The sequence below is a fragment of the Oryzias latipes genome, chromosome 23 (genome assembly GCF_002234675.1).
Source record: "Oryzias latipes chromosome 23, ASM223467v1".
In the NCBI taxonomy this organism is placed as follows: domain Eukaryota; kingdom Metazoa; phylum Chordata; class Actinopteri; order Beloniformes; family Adrianichthyidae; genus Oryzias; species Oryzias latipes.
The window spans coordinates 90,879-105,736 of NC_019881.2; the positions used below are offsets into that span (position 1 = coordinate 90,879).

General features: G+C 39.6%; 1 protein-coding gene and 2 long non-coding RNA genes across 7 annotated transcripts in view; 2 read left to right on the forward strand and 1 right to left on the reverse strand.

The window, feature by feature from the left end:
- Positions 1-14,858, reverse strand: part of gramd4 (GRAM domain containing 4) — a 136,093-nt gene that overhangs the window by 69,904 nt on the left and 51,331 nt on the right. The window contains exon 1 of one of the 5 annotated variants that reach the window (XM_023952575.1): positions 1,198-1,398. The exons of the other annotated variants lie outside the window; for them this stretch is intronic. Coding sequence (XP_023808343.1) covers positions 1,198-1,285 — 88 coding nt within the window. The 5' untranslated portion in view covers positions 1,286-1,398. Of the gene's footprint in view, positions 1-1,197; positions 1,399-14,858 lie in introns of those variants that run through there. 5 annotated transcript variants of the gene reach the window in all.
- Positions 2,057-3,482, forward strand: LOC111946962. The gene is made up of 2 exons (XR_002872820.1): positions 2,057-2,717; positions 3,064-3,482. It is a non-coding gene; the product is annotated as an uncharacterized LOC111946962 (long non-coding RNA).
- On the forward strand, positions 9,980-11,141 carry LOC111946961. Its single transcript, XR_002872819.1, has 2 exons — positions 9,980-10,686; positions 10,980-11,141. It is a non-coding gene; the product is annotated as an uncharacterized LOC111946961 (long non-coding RNA).

Sequence of the window (14,858 nt, forward strand, 5' to 3'; positions counted from 1 at the left end):
TAGGACAGCCAGTAGGGATTACAACCCATCATGATGGAATGTGTAATGTGTGTCAATCAAGCGGTACAATGGTTTCCACGTACTGCAGAGCATCAAATACTGTGTATTTAATAGGTCTGCCAATACAATTTTAAAAACAAATGCACAATCTTCTTCTAGAATATTAGATCATCTATTGACTGGTATAAAGATATTTTCAGAAAATATGACCAATTAGCTAAATGTGAAGAAAATTTGTATTCATCATTGACAGAGTTCAGCAAAACTATTTCCCAAATTTTCCACAAAAGTTAAATATGACTAAGGGGCTTTTTTTATAGATTTAGAGCACAGGTTAATATATTTCAACTAAAAAAGAGAAATGGCTAAATTATCTTTTTTTCACCTTTAAGGAAGAAGACTTAAAAAACCAACTTGTATTGTGAAAATGGTCAAGGTCACATTTTTTAACAATATTATTTTATTTCAGTGAGTTTGAGAGGTTAATTCACTCTTTTACCAAATAATCTAAAAAATTGAATCTGAGTTCAATCTTAGAGTTGGGGTCGGTACAGGTTCGCAAAGGAGGAAGGTGGAAGACGCACCGACAGCTGCTGCCGTGCTCTTCCCCTCCCATGACAGAGACTCCTTAAATATTCATTGTTCTCTGCCTGCTGGAAGTACCCAACCAAACTTGTTGTGGGATCCAGTTGAGTGACAAGGGTGCCGAAAGAAGGAGATTTGTCAAGTGGCCAAATTAATTGACACGCACGCTACTGAGAGTGGGCGCTTCCCAAACAAACTCAAAGTCGCGACCAGCTGGTCAGATCGAATTTTTTCTTTTTTGGGAGGGCATTAATGGACTGAGGCCGGTACGGACAAGCCCGCATGAGCGTTGGACATTCACATTCACTTCCTTATCAGGTTTATTCTAAGGAGCGCACGCCTAGGAAAATAAAGAAGAAAAAGACTGAAGAAGAAACTAAGAAGATTAAATTGATGTTTTCTGTGACAAGAAAAAGTTCTGCAAGAGGTTTGTTTCTTCTGTTATGGGCTGTTATTTAATTATGTTAAAACATTGTTGGTTGAACCCAAAGTTCTTAATAACAAAAATATTTAAATTAGCATTTGATACACAGATAACATCCAATTTTTAAAGAGAAAACTTTGTGGAAAGAGGGATTTTAGGCTTTTACAGTAAAAAGTTTAGACACTTACTTAGGTTGAGATTACTTTTATGGCCCTTGAGCCTATCGAAAGCTCCGCTGTAAAGCAGCTCAAAGCTGTCAAAAGTGTAGTCGTCCATCTCACGCGTGACTGAGAGTCTTTGCTGTCTACTGGTGCCCGGGACGGTCCGGGAGGAACAGGCCGGCAGGGAGGCCGCCTTGGTCTTGCCTGAAATGAGCCACGGCTTCAGGTTCTTTTACTCCATCTGCTGAGTGATCCCGTCAAAATTCCACAAAAGCTTATCAAAGTTTGGCCATGTGCTCCGGGCTGACGTCACGGCTGGAGATTAGGCAGATCTGACATTGCTTCTGGAGAGATTTTATGGAAAACAGCGTTTTGGGGAAAATGTAGTGGAAAAAGGAGGTATGGAGAGGCAGGGCTTCGCTCGATGACCAGAATACAAGAAGGGTCCGGACTCTGACACTTCTAAGCTGTTTAGCAGACAGCACAGGTATGTTAATGTTTCACAAAAGCTTGGAGAGTGAACGTAAAGTAAGAACTTCTACTGTTGTGCTGAGATGCTGCATAAAGCAGCACGACCAACAACATGCAACACTTCTTTACACATTATCCTAAAAAAACAAGGGGGGTTTCATCTAAGCAGCCTTTCAAATCACACCAAGAGATTTCCAAACCTGAAAGGAAAAGTACGGTGCAAGTTGTTCAATCCAGGCCAGAGACAATGAGTCCTTTCATTACAAGGGAAGGTGGGGGCTGAGAAAGTTCAGCATAAGGGGAACGGAGCGAGAGCCACACTGGCCCTTTCATTGTTCGCACTGACAGCATTGTTTGCCAGTAAACGGGTCAACTTGGGCAGAAGAAAAACTGGGGCTTTTGGGGCCTCCTGCCGATGTACACCAATCGAGGCACAAACCAATAGAAAAGGAGAGGGGTGGAGTGGGTAAGAACTGTAAACACACAACAGCAAGGAAAGTTTTACACCCATCATCCAATGGATTTGATTGATGCCCCCAATTATCTCATTTGTTTATAACCTGTATTTGTACAAAATAAGCCAAAAGAATCCAAAATCCCCAAAAGTCAAAATCGTTTTTCTTTTACGAGTTGCAAACAAGGTTGGGTGTTATTGTGAATACCCCAACCCAGCTAAGGTGCAACGGTGTTGATTGTGTTAGTTGTACGCATTACTAACAAACCTGGAAATTAGCGTAGATACAATAATGTTTGTTTTAGCCGTATCGGTCTCTTATTTTTTGTTGCAAGCAGGTGTAACCCCGATGAAATTCTGCGCTATCACTTTAAATCATACTGCGCTGTCGCTCCTAGTAAAATTCTGCACTGTCACTTTAAATTTGCCGGTTCCCTTGCGCTGTGCAAATACCGCGAGGCTATAAGTTCAGTAGTGACGTGGCTTTCGTTCTTGGGAGACCTGTCAAAGCACTGACAGGTTGCAAGTACGAGGGAGCTGGGCTGTGTACCGCTGCTGCAGATCGGCGTTCATCATCTGAAGCCGGGATTTAAATCTGCACAGTTGAACAAAAAGTGAACTGGTGAGTGCAGCCATGATTGAGACAGCTGGCGCGGGCACCAGCTTAAATGAATTGTTTTTTTTATAATTGGATGTGGTTAAAATGAACTATTTTTCTGCTTGATAAATAATGTTGAAATATGAATTGTGAGTACTCGTTGATATGAAATTGATGATCATCTACATTGAAATAGAATTTGGAAATGTTGTACAACTATCGATTATGCACTTAAGATATTTTTTGCAGTGTCCTCCTGATTATGAATTGCATATGCATTTGTTTATTATGTTAATTAAGGAGGTTGTGGGAATATGCTTTCTTTTGATCAAAGGAAATTATTATTTATTTATTGACCCTGTTTTAACAGGCCAGGTCGCAAGACTGGTCGTCTTGCAGACCAATTTACTGGATGCTCAACCTGAGCACTGGACAGAATTGTTTATCAGGGAGTTTTACCGCTCCCAGAAGGAAAAAAGAGGATAAATCCTCTGCAGATGGCGAGCTAAAAAGGAGCCCCGATCCTGACTTGGATCCTGCCCTCTTCACTGCCAGTGCGGTAGGAACTAACCCCCTTCTCATCCAACAAATCAGCTGGAGTGTTTCTTTCTTTTCGGTTTTCCAAAAGAGAACTGTAAAAACTCTTTCATAAGGCCTAACGGACGCCTTAAGAACTAGAAAGACAAAACAACAGAAAACATCCTCTGGACTAAAAAAAATCCTTTGTTGTATATATTGTGATTTTTGTATTCACTGTATATTGTAAATACATTTACATTAGCAACTCAAGTCTTGTCTGTGGTTTTTAAACATTCACATTCCTCCATGAGTCAAACCAAACTAGCCCAAATTAATTAAAACCAACTTTGTAAAGTTCATGTAAGACATACATGCTACACAAGAAATTACTAATACACCAACAGGCTTAAACTCTCTAAACATACAGGGCTCCAGACTAACTTTTTTCACTAGGAGCACAGTGGCCCCCAACTGAAAATTTTAGGGGCGCAACCAGAAAATTTAGGGGCGCATACCGTAAATCAACATTCTAACCAAATCTACTAATTTCCACTGTATTACTAATAAATACTTTAATAATAGATGCAGAAATTACAATGTGCTGTTTCAAATGCAGTGTCACATTTTATTCTGCACTTTTGAAGATGCAACAAGAAGGTAAACTGACAAAAGCATCGCTGTCATGACAGTACAAATAGTAAAGAAAACGGATGGAAATTTATCTTTGTGACACCAAATAGGTGCAGCCAAGATGCACAACAAGCGTGTTTGAGATCACCCAGGTGGACTCAACGCTGCGCAGATCACCTGGTGTGTGACATATATTTTTGTTTTTGCTCCAACATCAACTGTCAATCATCACAAAAATATCGCGAGAAAGGGGTGGGAGCAAGGGGCAAACCTACCCGGACACAGCTGGAAACTAGAGACTACAAAACAATGCATTATGGGACATGTGTCCTGATGGTTTTTGTAGTGGAGTGATTAATTAAAATAATTTAAAATACCAATTCATTAAAAAAGGCTACATACATCACAAAACATTAAAATAATCATAAAATATATAATAACACAGATCATACTAAGGGGGAGAATAATATTAAAACTAAATTGAATGTTAAGGACAACTCCAACTGTTGTCCTTCAGTCTTGCTGCAGATTCGCTTTCATCTCTCAGCCCCCCCGCCTGGTGTCCCCAACGATCCAGGCGAGGTGCCGGTTCATGTCAAACACGTCTATCGTTGCATTTTCCCCACGTATTTTCAGTGTGTCTAAAACTAATGTTGTTTTTTTCTCGCACGTGTTTAAAGTTCAAGCCCCGTTAGCTGTCACGCATGTAGGTGTGGGACATTTATTCTCCTCAGCTGACCAGACTCCCGCGGGACGGGAGAGGTGTGCTGCCGTAACCCGTTTGATGCGCCGCCGTAACCAAAACCTAAACCTTCCTCCGGTTCTGTTCGGCCCAGAGAAAAGTTCAGCACGGACTGCATGTATGTAGTAAATTACGAGCGAATAAATACTGTAACGATCCGGCCGGACCGTCACTTTAGTGGGGTAGCGAAAGCCAACTGCTCATGAAGAGGTTCTAATGGAGAGCTGTCCGTGCCCCATACACCGCACGATCCCGGACAGTCTCAGGTTGGAAGAAACGTAGAGAGAGGCAATATTAGCTTTTAAGCAACAAGCCTGTTTATTCCAGCACACATACAGCCCAAACAGCATGGAGGGTCACTTCAGCTTCCAGCCCTCTGACTCAAGGTTTCACCCTTAAGCTCCCCACTTCCCATGAGCCTTTGGGGCTGAAGGCAGCGCTAACCCCCGGGTCGCTACAATACGTTCAAAAGGAAAGTAAGGAACTTCTTAATGTGGCCCGGGGAGGGAGGGGGCTGTCAGGTTTCCTGCTTTCAAACCCTGTCATTGTCTCGCCCCCAAGAGTCATATACCCCACTGTGATTGGTTGGTCAGCTCCGTGCACGTCTATGAAAAAGTGTCATTCATACAAACTGGCGGGCTGCAGTAACATTAAACCTTCATATTAAGGCGGGGACCGCAAAATATCATCTTGGGGGCCGCAAATAGCCTGCGGCCGCGAGTTTGAGACCCCTGCTGTACACTCTGGCACTGGTACACTAGCCGCAGGTCGGAAGAACGAATCAATAGTTCGCTTACCCATAGTTCAGACGCACATATCAGGTTGTGATATTTGTCTCAGTTTCCTTCCCACAGATTTTTACGCGCGCTCGATTATCTCTAGGCCCCCCCCCTACACGCATTTTAGCCACTCACAGTGACTTTCCCTATTCTTCTCACACGCAGTGGCCGCCTCACAGACAGGTATCACACGAGAGTGTACGTGCTCACGTTTCATGAGTATGTGCGCGAGTGTGTGTGTCTGCCTGCGTCCGTGTGGCTTGCGTCTCATTGATTATTTCATTGATCATTGACGTGCCCTTTCCACGTTTGATGTATAAAAAAATACGAAGGGTGGGGGAGGCAAATTTACTGGTCGCACATGTGCGACTGGATGTAAAATTCAGTCGCACACTCTCAAATTTTGGTCGCAAAATGCGACCAATTGCTCGCAGTCTGGAGCCCTGACATAGCTTACCGGTCGCGTGTCACAGACAAGTTCTAGAGTTACTTAGAATGCAGTTAATAATGTCTGAAGGACTAATCCTTGACTCTTGTCTCGCTCATAGTTCAGTCACAAAAGTAGACCATTCATTGATGGTGCGCCTAATGATCCAGTGCGCCCACTGAGGAAAATACAGCATGTGGTGTCACGTTAAACCTTCAAAACATTTGACAGATTTAGAAAAGCCTACTTTCACACTGTCAGAAAAAAGGGTACGGTTGGGGTACGTTTGTGAACACTTAGGGTACAAATTGTGAATTTGTACCCTAAGTGAGTCATAATTACACCTTAGGGTACTCATATGTACCATTTAAGGATAAAAAAGGTACAAATATGTTTCCAACCATCAGAGGGCCCATATTTGGACCCTTTATTTCACAAACAAAGGTACAATCACTTGTGTGACAAAAGTAATAATTCAAAGTGTATGAAACGTCACCCAAAATCATTTAATACGTTGTTGGTTATTTGGAAAAGATGCACAAAATAACCAAATATATTTAAGAGACCACACATCTTTTATGACTAGTTCTGAACAGTACACAAGCACATTATATTTTATTGATTGTGCAGAGCATCAAGATAATAACTTTTAAACATGTATTAGTGTGAGCCTGTTTTGTTTTTTTACTTATATGAGAGCTGTTTTAAGTTTTGCCTTTAATTTAGAGCAAAAGCACAATGTAGACAAAATTATTTGATGTTTTTAACCTTATATGGTGTACTTTAACTTGGCCCAAGTTCAATTTAAATGTCTAGTCTTTGAGCTGTTAATTTAAGTTATTTTTTTTCTAATCATACATTCTCATAAAAAGTAAATTTCTCTGTTACTACGTTACATTAAGTGTACATATTAGTACCTTTTAGCTTTTGTACCTACACAGGAAAAATGAGAGAGTACTTTTTTCGTAGTTACCATCAGTAATTTTTATTTAAGTAGGTGTAAAAACGTAGAGGAAATTTGTTCGAGTAAACAAGCGAGACCACGCCCACTCTACTTTCTTAAGTTTCGTTTCTTCCGCCATTTTGTTATCCCGCAGCGGCCGGAGGAAGATAGACGCTGTGACTGAGGTAAGTCTGCTAATTGCTCAAAAATAAGTTGGAAACTTGTTTTAAGCGGGTTCGGTTATTTTATCTGTAAGGAATAACTTTTGTGTAGTGGAATGCTGCTATTCCACCGTGTATGTGCCTGTGAGGAGATTGAAAACTACGAGCAGGAGTTTGCTAACGGTTAGCCTCAGCCGTTTGAAGTTCAGCTAAATGCAGCCATTAAATAAATTAAGCTGTTGTTTTTATTGGTGTTGTACCGCGTTCCGTTAAATACATTGAAATGTATACATTTTTTCTCTAGATAATTCTGTCGCCGTTTTACCGATGTACGCTGGCGTTGATGCACCGGTTGTTGTTGCCTACCCCCCCCCCCCCCCCCTTTTCTTTCTTTCTGTCTTTCTTAGTAAGGAAGCCAGCTACTTTTGAAACGACCAGCTCCATAATTCCTACTGATATTTATCAGGTCCGTCGAATTCAATGCGTTAATCATTTTAATCTGTAATGTGTAGGAGTCCAATAACGTTTTATTTTTTTTACACCGCAGTATGGCGGTACTTCCCATTTATATGTCAGCCTGCCTTAGCTGCTGTGCGCGCGCAGCCACCATTTCTCGAATGCAAGACAGTGACAGAGACTGTTTAGGTTGTCATGATCGCTCATTGTTGGTCAAGCGAAGTTTACACTGTGTTGTTGATTTTGAACATTCTCCTGCAGATTTTTTTTTTTTTGAAATGGAGGTCCGTGATTCCAGATACTCGTCACGATTTCCCATACCAAAAACTCATCTATAAACCAGGAAAAAAATATTTTTTTAAATGAACTTCCAAGAAATAAATCTGTAGGCCCTTAGAAGCCAGTGCATTGTCGTCAGTGTTTTTTTTTAGCAGTTCTGCAAATTCTGCAACATTGCTGTGGCAGCTAGTGTGAACTGTATATTTGCCATTACTATTTTAAAATGTGTTAATTTATTTGGAACAGGGCTTAGATCTGAATAAATGCTGTGTTGGTACCTTTTGGTGTTGTAATGTTTTTTCTTTTTTGTAATATATTATTTTTTTCCCCACCAGGAAAGATGCAAGCTGTGCGTGAACATGTCGAACGCCAAAAAAAAAAAAAAAAAACATATTTTGAAGTTCAGCTGACCTACAAATCCTTTTGGGAATGCGGTGAGTGGAAACATCACAATTTCCAGCATTTTTCTTGACAGGAATCAGTCAACTTTGTGGACAAACTGTCAGCTGTGATGCAAACAGATTTTTTTAATTGCTTTTTAATTTAAAGATCATTTCTGTGCTGTATTCTAAACATAATTTTGCTGTGTTCACAGCTGCCAAAAAGTGCAACATCCCAACCTTGGACTTAAAAGTTTTTGATGACTCAAAGACAGAAGTTGATGAGCAGGTTTTTGATCTCCTGTTGAAAAACCCAAACGTTGGTGTGTTGGAAATTTGTCTGGCCAAAGATACAAATCCAGAAGGTGAAGTTTGTCTTTTAAATTGTAATTTATCTATTTTGTTTTGAATGGTTTTGGGTAAATTCCCCTTTGATGCCTGAATTTATTTCCAAGGGAAATAATCTGAGTTTTTCCTTTCAAGTACATGCTAAATTAAGAACATTTTTGAGCTGAAGAGTTTTGATTGTATATTTGCATCAATAGGAGTCTGAGGGTAAATGATTTATTTGACAGGATAGTGTGGGGAACAAAATACAGGCAAATAAGTATGAGTTTTTTATCCTATTGCTGTCTTAGACAAGATAATAAATCTGCTAAACTGTTAAATTGGTCAGTATTTAAAAATCTTTGTTTTTACTTTTTGTTTTTGCTATCATACTAATTTAAATATTACAGTAACTGAAAGCTTTAATACTTTGACAGATCAGCTGAGTTGTCCTGCAAAGAGCTGCAATACCAGTTCAAGTGGAGATACTGAAGTGGACTCAGATAACACCATAATATTACAACACAGTCCTACAACAAGACGAAGACACCTCTCTGGCCAAAGTAAGTAAATAATCTTTTCACAAAGTCATTTCAAGCATTAAAAGTCAGGCTGTCTTTCCAATTCAATTTAGCTGTCAAACAGTGCAGTAAGGCAGATCATCCAAACTAGTTTAAAGTTTTCTAGGGAAACAGCAGATTGCACCGAGTAAGTCACAACATATTGAATACATTCTGGAATACTGTCCTCATCATACAAACATATAATTCTTCTGTATTTCCTTCAACAAAGCTCTGCATAATTAACAAGATATTGACTATACGGGCGACAGTGGCTCAGGTGGTTGAGCGGGTCGTCCAATGACCGAAGGGTTGGCGGTTCGATCCCCGCTCCCACCAGCCAAAAAATGTCGTTGTGTCCTTGGGCCAGACACTTCCCCCTCCTTGCCTCCAGTGTGGCTCCACTGGTGTGTGAATGTGCATGAATGATCCCGGTGATGGTCAGAGGGGCCGTAGGCGCGAAATGGCAGCCACGCCTCTGTCAGTCTGCCCCAGGGCAGCTGTGGCTACAACCATAGCTACCATCACCAAGTATGAATGAGGAGTGAATGAATAATGGACACAATGTAAGCGCTTTGAGTGTCTTGAAAAGCGCAGATAAATCCAATCCATTATTATTATTATACAAAGACAGATATTGATTATGCAGTTTTTGAGGGGGGAAAATGTTTTCTGGGACATGGTTTCTGCAGTTCAATTGGAATTCACCTTCAAGTTCTTGACAGGACTGTTTTGCAGAGTTAACCGGCCTTAATTTCCCATCATTGTTTACGCTCCCGTTACCTTACAGTCCCTCACAACCCCCAAGCAACAGAATTGGCGAGCAATATTGGAGCTATCCAGCCTTATAGATGTGAGCCAGATGCCAACTCAGACGAGGACAATGAAGACAAGCGGAGCAGGGAGCTTGTGGCCTGCCAACTGTAGCTTGTACGTAACAACTACAAGCTTTCTCAAATTACATCTTTTTATCTGCTCCTGATTCATCCCAATTTGAGAAAATAAATATTCAGAAACACAGTTTTATTCTTAAACCTATAACAATATGTCATCATAAAAATGCTACATTTTAAAAAATAACTTTCATTGGAGTGGGTCCCCTATTTTTAACTTGTCGCAGTATTTTTCTCATGATGGGCACGTTTAAAAGAACGCGTTTAAAAATGCACATCTGAGTATTCACTCAAATTGGGATGAATCAGGAACAGACAAAATAAATGCAGTTTGAGGAAGGTCTCTATTGTGACGCACCACATGAAATGAAGTGGGTCCGAGTCCCTCTGCTCTGTTCTATTCTGATGCGTCCACTTGCAGACAAACAGATCCATTAACATCTTCATCATACTTGTCTGAGCTTGAGCTAAACTATGGCTGGAAAGCTTCAATATTGCTCACCATTTTGGTTTCACCACTAATGTTAGTTTTAGGTTGGAAGGACTGTAAGCTAGAGGGAGAGGGCGTAAACAAAGGGATGATCGGACATCAGCAGAAGGTAACTACTGTGTCAATAGCCCCGCCTACAACTCAGAAGTTAATTTCTGATCTACTCCAAACCACTCTGCACAAACTGTCTTTAAACATCATCTCAAAGTGCTTTAACCCCAGTAATCAGTGCTTGCAGTTGTATTTTTTATTATTAATATGGACTTTTAAATTTGATCCAATAGGTGGTTGCTGTCATTGGTGAGGATGCATCATCCGTTGAAGATCATGTGAATGTCCTGCATATCCAGTACAGCAAAGTGCGAGAGGATATACTAAAGAAGTACCCTTTGAAGACAACCTCAGGGGTCAGTGACATTTTGAATCAGTTCTCAGCTTAAAATACATTTTGAATGTCAATATGAGCTGAGACATCTGCTAAAATGAACATTAACAGCTTTAACTCAATTGTAAAAACATTGTAATTTTCTAAACCCATATATAAATATATAGTCATTCAAGCCAAGTAATATTTATACAATGAGATCACTAAAGGGAAATGGCAATGAAAGAGGCAACAAAGAATATTAGACTGTTTTATGTCTTTTGTTTGTTTTAGTTAAAGTGAATGATTAATTTTCTAATTTTTTTCAATTTTCAGTTGTTTGATAAGGTTGACCGAATGCATCCATCACCTGTCAGTTTAAGCCAGCGCTTCAAGGACGGAGTTTAAGCCAGCGCTTCAAGGACGGCGTTTACCAGTATTGTGCCAAAGGTGCTTGAGCTTGTTCAAAGAAAAGCTCCATTAGCCAAAGTCTCCAAAGAAGCAAGAGAAGAGATGCTTGCAGAGGATCTACTAGGTATTGACATAAAACGTAATCCTTGGTAATCTTTAGTGTGTTTTATAGTTCTTCTTTTTAAAAATTCGTATCAATATTATCTTATTACATTTGTGCATTTTATTATTTAAATTATGCATTTAAACTTGGTTATAAGTTTACTTTTTTATTATCTATTTTTAGAAAATGTAGAATGCAGTAGAAATATGTAATTAAAATGAGGTCTAGTGCTTCTTTTGTTAATGTCACAAGTTTTATTTCATGGTTTAAAAATGGTAACTGAAGTGCTATGTGCTGTTTACAATTGATCAAATGTTAAGGTTATAGTTACAATGAATGCAATGTGAACTGAAGGGAAAAATATAGATTTTTCATTATTGTAAAATTGCTAATAATTGTAAATATATGCATCCTGTTTTGACACTGTACTGTGAAATGTCAGAATTGTAATTGTTTTGAATGTTTAATAAATGTGATAAACATTATACTGGTCTTTGAATGTGCTGTATCTGGTACAAATTTGCCATCAGAGGGTACAAAAGGCTTGTCACTGGGGCAGCACCCTTAAAAGAACAAATTTGTACCTTTTTTAAAGGTACATTATGGTACCATAGCACTATAAGGTACAATTTAGTCCACAGAGGTACATATTTGCCTTTGAAAGGTACTGCCCCAGTGACAAGCCATTGTACCTCTAAAGGTACAAATTTTGCACATTTTTTCTGACAGTGCAGGTGGTAGGGGTGTGGACTTCCAACAAGCCATCACCGGATTGGTTTGAGTGTCCACCACAGAACTGATGACTGGGACAGACTCAGACCATTGAATGCTTACTGACTGCTTCCAACATGGTGTCCTTTTTTCGAAAAAATGGTGACTGAATTGACATAATTTCGTTGGACCCAGAAGTAAGCCAATTTTTCATGGGTGACATCACACTCACAGTTCTCTCCAGTTCATGTATACAGTCAATGCTTTAGAAACATCACCGATGGTCAAACTTTTTAGGAACTTTTGTTCTCTGTGTCACGGGCAATGTCCTCTCAAACTGATCCCAACTGAGAAAGAAAACAATGCTACCGTAACTGGAGGGTGAAAGACCACATTAGAATGCTAATCCATCCCATAAAACAAACCATGAAAAATGAGGCTTTGGATTTTTTCTAAGAAAACTAATTATTTTCAAATTAAGGTTATTTATTGAAAACTCTTCTTTGCCTTTTTTAACATAAAATTCTATTTTATGGCTTTAGAAAAGGCCATTTCTGAAACAAATATTAAAAACTGCCAGCTGCATCTTTAATATCAACATTAAATTTGCTTAAATAGGTAAAATACATAAAATAAGCGGGCCAGTCTCTCTTTTACTAGAATTCTTTGCCAATTACAACAAAGAATTTTTAGATTTGTTCACTGGGAAAGATCAAAAGTTATTTCCCAATAATTTCACTAGGGTCGTCCCTGCCACGATTCACATGCAGGGACGTCCAGTTTCAATGTTAAGTTAATTTATGGACACTTTCAGAGGTCCTTTGGCACGTTTAAGCATCAGCTGCAGTGCGGTGGTATGGTGTCAGCATGTTTCAGGCGGCACAATGTTATAAATATCTGAACTTTACCGAATAATGTGTCAACCTGGGACTCTTTGGCCCGGGATTTGTGTTGGCCCTTGTTCAGCGGGTAGAGTCCGGAAGCGAGTGGGAAGGGGAAGTGGGGCAGCTTCTAGGACACCATCGATCTTCTGTGGAGCTCAAAGCCTGGCCTGTTCCCCTGCGCTGACCTTCAATATGACCATACACAAAGGCTTTCCAGTTTAGGACAGAAGCAGCGATGAACGACTGAAGCACTTTTGAAATTAGTGCGTTTAAGCTTTTGGGACCATTTAACCACTTCATATTGTTGTTTCAGACGATCTTACAGTTAGTTTTAAAAAAAGGCATGGATTATATATGAGGAAAACAAGCTGGAGGCTGAGGAGTGAAAGACGAGCAGAGGATAAAAGCAATAAAAGCTCAGCACATTAGGCCTGCTCATAAAGACACCAGGTGCTTTTCTGTTGGCACTAACCTCTGCCACTTTAGCACCGGCAGAAGAGTCGGATCAGGTCCGTCCGTCACCCAAGAGCCTTTGATTTTTCCCCGTGCTTTCATATCCATTACTGTATCAATGGTAGAACCATCACAGGGGTGTCAACCCACTGAATATAAATACTCCCCCTTAATGCTGAAAGCAAAGGTTTGGATTGAGCAGCATGCTTCGCCATAGCCACAGCTGTATGTATCGCCAGGGTTAGGGTTAGGAAAACACCACAAGCTCTTCAAACTATTGAAATACTTTAACTGTTTACGCAATTAACATTAGTTGGTCGGATTCTGACGCAGTATCAGCTGGTTTACATTTATTGCATATTACTGTAAGGTGTTTATCCAATCAACGTAATTCCAACATATTCGGACATTGAATTAGCTGGTTTGTACATTTATTAACGTAAACCAGGTTGTGTTGCGCTGATATTGATGAAAAGCTTCTTTTTCAGTGTCATAATCAGCTGATTTACATCAATTGCATAAACAATTTACAGTAGTACCCAATTAACGCAAACCAGAAGATTCTGCAACAGAATCTGTTGGATTTATGTTACTTGTGTGAAAACAGCAAATCGGCGCAAAGCAGTTTTTCTCTCAGAATCAACTGGAATTAATACATTAATGCATAAGCAATTGAAGAGTTAGGTAAGTCAAAGAGCATCAACACTGGCGTTAAAGATCTGGTGTTAAAGGGCTACAGCAAAACAAACATGTTTTCAAGCACTGTAATGTTCATTACCAAAGACAACAAAGAAATAATATATTTCTGATCTAGTCTAATAACAATCACTAATCACAACAACACAAACTAAAATAAACTAAAAATGTACACAAGATAACACCAAGGTGAAAGTCTAAAATTCAACACAGACTATGAAACAAACCTTAAATGTAATTAAAATGCAGGCCCTTTAATCTAAGCATATGTTCTTTCATCTGTTTAACTTAAGCAAGAGGAAGTAAAATAAAAGAAAAAAAGTGCCACACCTGCAAAGGTATGTCAGATTTCCATGTGAGATCTCCTGCTTGCAAAAATGGCTACATATGAGCCCAGTTTATTGTCCCAAAAATAGTACGATCCAACCCCAAGAATTGAGTGGCTCCCTGCACACACACATTCAGCATCTTCAATGGAAATGCATTTCTCCAGAGAAGGCAGGAAGGAGAAGGTACACTTGCATTTGATGCACGTGGGCCTTTGGTTTATTCTAGGCAACAAAAAAGGGGTGCAGTGAGAAAGGAAAGAAAACACGCCCACACTCTATGCACCATCAATGTGAAAAAAGATTTGAAAGGTTTGCAAAAAGCATAAAATAAGTTCGCTTTGAGACCATTTTCACTATTTCTGAATATCAGTTTTTGAAACTTTTCTACAAATGTTTAACTCCTATCAATTCTAAAACTAGTGGGAAAATTGTTGAAAGTCTAAACACATGTTAACCCCGTAAAGTCCACTACATAGTAACTACACTTGTTTGCAACACGCTACATGTTAGCCATGTTTTTGTATATTCACGACACCTGCAACGCCCCACCTTGCTTAAATAAAACAACCGACGCCGCTAAAACCATCGATAATGTAACTAAAAAAAAAAAAAAGTCTGACACTGCTAC